The sequence below is a fragment of the Ceratina calcarata genome, unplaced genomic scaffold (genome assembly GCF_001652005.2).
Source record: "Ceratina calcarata isolate Rehan_Ccalc_2016 unplaced genomic scaffold, ASM165200v1 scaffold586.2, whole genome shotgun sequence".
NCBI classification, from domain to species: Eukaryota; Metazoa; Arthropoda; class Insecta; order Hymenoptera; family Apidae; genus Ceratina; species Ceratina calcarata.
The window spans coordinates 829638-834176 of record NW_017177087.1 but is presented as its reverse complement, the minus strand read 5'-3'; the positions used below and the strand labels follow the sequence as shown (position 1 = coordinate 834176).

Below are 4539 nucleotides of genomic sequence, written 5' to 3'. Positions count from 1 at the left end.
CTACGAAACCGCCAAGTAGTTCGACTCCTTCCTCTACTGTTAGCAGTACGACCACGTCTGAAACGTCGACTCCCTCAGAAACTCCGAAAACTCCTCAATTTACCATCACCGTTGAAACATCTGGTACAACGTTGTCTCCGTCTGTATCGAGTACTTTTAGTACATCTATTTCTGCCAGTTCTACTGAAATTTCTACCTCATCCAGTACTTCCAGTTCTTCTAACACATCTGCAAATCCTAGCATGCCTAGTATCTCTAGCACGTCTGGTATATCTAGCACTTCTTCTGGTACATCTAACATTTCTAGCATGCCTACTACTATTGGTTCTTCTACAGGTATTTTCTCTTCTGGTTCTAGTTGTATATTCCAAATATATTACTTGACTTATTTTGATAAGTATTAAATATCGTTTTCCAGAATCTCCTGAAACACCTGCACCAGGTACATGCACTTCAGAAGGATTCTTCCCTGATCCTCGAGACTGTCGGAAATTTTACCGTTGCGTGGGCAGTGATGGGCGATTCATTAAATACGAGTTCGAATGTGGTAGTGGAACAGCTTGGGATCCCACTATTGAAAGTTGTAATCATGATTATCTCGTTCCTAGTTGTAACAAAACAGCTAGTTCTACAGGAACTACAGATTCCAGTTCATCGAGCACTGCAAGTGTATCGGAAACTCAGACGAGTACACTGTCACCAATCCCACCGTCAAGCACTTCATCACCTTCATCAACTTCTCCGCCAAGTACGAGCTCACCTGTCAGCGTAACTACTATTACTTCATCAAGCGTTTCAAGTACATCAACTAGTCGTCCTGCTGAATCGACAACGCCAGGAATCACGGAATCAGTTTCCACATTGCCACCCGAAAGCAGTATTCCAACTAGCACTCCAACTAGTCGACCCTCTGAATCCACAGCACCAATTATTACGGACTCGGTTACCACGTTGCTTCCAGGAAGCAGTGTTACAGCTAGCACTTCAACGACAACTACTAGTAGTACATCTCCCGGCTCTTCATCGGAATGCACGGAAGAAGGATTCTTCCCTGATCCTCGAGACTGTCGGAAATTTTACCGTTGCGTGGGCAGTGATGGGCGATTCATTAAATACGAGTTCGAATGCGGTGCTGGAACTGCTTGGGACCCAACTATTCAAAGTTGTAATCACGATTATCTCGTTCCTAATTGCAATCGATCAACTCCATCCGGCCCACCGGAAACTACGCAAACGAGTCAGTCAAGTACTCAGACAGAGCCTGTACCGTCAGGTACAGCTCCTACATCAACCAGCCCTCCGGCAACACCTTCATCAACTACTCGTCCAGGAACAACGTCACCAACCAGTCCCACAATATCATCAATTAGTACAGAAACAACCACTGGAGGCATTACACCTCCGCCGACATCGGAATGCCCAGGTGATGGTTTCTTCCCGAATCCGGACGATTGTACGAAATTCTATCGCTGCGTAGCTACTGATAAAGGATACACGAGATACGATTTCGTTTGTCCACCTGGAACAGCGTGGGACCAAAACATCCAGACTTGTAATTACAAAGATCAGGTAGCTTCGTGCGCAGGACAAGGAACCACAGGCACCACTTCAGAAACGCCAACGAAGACACCATCCAATTCTGAAAGTACTACTTCGACTACACCTGCTGGAACCAGTGTTTCATCTGTGGTCTCTTCCACTGGACCTCCAACTTCGACAACTGTCGCCACCGTATCTACTGCGTCCACCGCTTCATCTTCGTTAAAGCCTTCCACAACATCTAGTACGCAGTCCTCAAACCCTTCGCCTACTCCTGAAACCAGTTCTTCAGTCTCGACTTCTACCGAATCGAACGTTACACAACCTTCGACAGAATCGACAGTTCCATGCACTACAAAGAAGCCTAATAATACGATAGTCTGCGAAAAAGAAGGATTCTATCCAGACCCGGTAGAATGTAATAAATTCTATCGCTGCGTGGACAATGGGAACGGTTTCAACGTGTACAATTTCACCTGCGGCCCGGGCACCATATTCGACCCCAGCATCAACGTCTGCAATCATCCTGAATCAGTGTATCCGCCTAGAGATTGCATGATGCCTACAACGTCTGCAGGGTCTAGTACAGAACCGTCGACTACTCCCAGTGGAGGTACCGAATCTACGACTGAATCGAAAGGAACCGAATCCACGACAACTACTACGAGCGAAGGATCCACTTCTCCAGCCACTACCTCGTCCACATCAGAAGGAACTACGACCTCAGAAATACCGCCGACGTCTACGGAATCCACATCCGAAGCGACCACCGAATCTACCTCTGAGCCGACAACCGAATCCACGACCGAAGCAACTACGGAATCCACTTCTGAACCAACTACGGAATCTACGTCCCAAGCCACTGAATCGACGACAACAGAATCTACCTCGGAATCGACGACTTCAGCAACTACCGAGAGCACGTCCGAAGCTACTACTGAATCCACCTCCGAGGCAACTACCGAATCGACAACAGAAGCGACGACGGAGTCGACCTCCGAGGCAACAACCGAATCCAGCACTCCAGTAACGACGGAGTCGAGCACCGAAGGATCTACCGAAAGTACCTCGGAACAGAGTACAGAAAGTACTGAGGAATCGACTGAATCCAGTACGGAGTCTTCCAGCACGTCACCAGATTTCCCGATTTGTCCGATCGCGAACTTAACAGACGAACAAATACCTCTTGTTTGCCCAACGGGATTCCGAAGGCATCCGAAGTACTGCGGTCTATTCTACCAGTGTACCACGTCGGGCGTTATGGACGTCAGAGTGCTTATGTTGCAATGCCCAACCGGTACCGTCTATGACGAGGAGAAGATCCAATGTGTGCCTGAAAGCGAGAGCAGCCAGCCGTGTCGAGGGCTCAGGTCTACCGGACGATTCCTTAGTAGAAGATTAGCGGATAACTCCATATCTCCCGTAAGTATCTGAACCAGTAATTTCCAAAATATTATGGTAAGGCAGATTTTATTAGAAGGTTTTACGATTATAAATGATGATTTTCTTCTTTTTTAGATAATGGTATCCACTAAGCAAATTTGTCCGGAAGAGGGACACTTCCCCTACACACCAGGTTGCAGCGGCGCGTTTTATAACTGTGTACGGGATGCCAGAGACAGTCTACAAGGCTACTTATACAAGTGCCCAGAGAACTTCCTGTATTGGTCGGTCTCCCGAAGATGTGAACGCTCTTCGCGGATACCGATGTGCGCAATCCTGGCTGAGCAACAAAATAAGGAATGGGACAAGCGATGGAATATTCCAGTAGAAGCAGCTAACGTGTCCGCCAGAAGTATTCTAATCTAAAATTGTATGAAAAATCGCTGAGAAACGTTCTCTTCATTTCGGTGGAAAAAATCCAGTGACGCGAACGATGGACAGTGAAAGTTCTCAGGACAAGCTCGTTTCTCGCGTGTAGTTACGGCTATTTCAAGAGGATAACATTTGAATTTAGAGTATTTCGCGAACCCATTTACAACATGGCTGCGGAAGATCGCACATGGATGTTCAGATCTTCAGCAGTCATCTTGTAATTAATTAGTGTGTATCAATGTAGGCTTAAGTGTTAATTGGTGAATATGATTGGCATTTTTCCTGCGATTTTCCGCAGCGAAATCGTAAAATCGTTGGAAGACTACATATCGTGAATGTCGGGGGTTTTGGTTGAGGGACTCGTATGCAATATTCGACTGTATTCAGTGATTTCTGTTATATATTTATGTCTCGTGACCGTCTGCTTCTATTTTTATAAAACTCGCATAAATGGCAAATAACTGCTCAAGAGAACAGAAGGAGGAAGTTGTAACAAAAAACAAAAATGTAGGAAGTTCGTAGGAGCTACATTGAATGCTATTGGTGCTTAAAGTTTTTATGAAACAATAATTATTTTCGGCACAGTATTCTGAATACAGTACAAAAAAATTGGGAAGATAATCTTGTATATATTAATTACGTCTTTGATATGATTCTAATCAATGCTTCCTTTATAATTAAACGCTTCTTTGCTGCCTTGTATTTCTTTTCTGATCGTCCATGATCATGAAGAGATGTTGGCATCATTTTCCCTAAAGGGAACGCCGTGTTTAATACATTTATCATGATTTATAATGAATACCCGAAATACGTTTAGTGTAGATACTGAGTCTGTATAAATATCGAGCGCATTTGCAATATTTCAGTTGCAAATTGATATTGATAAATAATAAGATCTCTAATAAAATGCAAAAATCCTATAAAATATTTAAATACACATCCCATTATTCCCCCTCACTAAATTATTAACAATAACATTCAATAATAAATCAGATGAATAATATTTTTTTGTCACAATTTCGAAAAATGCTTCAAATAAAAGTTGTTTTTCTTCTAATTTCGATATTTAATGAGTTACATATGATTATATGGCATTTTATTGATGTTGACAAAATCGGACCATCCCAGCGTCGAAATGGCGAACTTTTGACAAAAAATTTCGTTTTTCCTCAATTACTCCTAAAC

At 43.7% G+C, this 4539-nt stretch overlaps 1 protein-coding gene across 1 annotated transcript; it reads left to right on the top strand.

Moving 5' to 3' along the window:
* Nucleotides 1–5: 5 nt before the first annotated feature.
* LOC108629731 (flocculation protein FLO11) lies at nucleotides 6–4235 on the top strand (the record flags this gene model as incomplete). Its single annotated transcript, XM_018032566.2, has 3 exons — nucleotides 6–336; nucleotides 419–2961; nucleotides 3058–4235. Coding segments are annotated over 3 exons (3165 nt in total), but the record flags the coding sequence as incomplete, so codon positions are not given.
* Nucleotides 4236–4539: the final 304 nt, after the last annotated feature.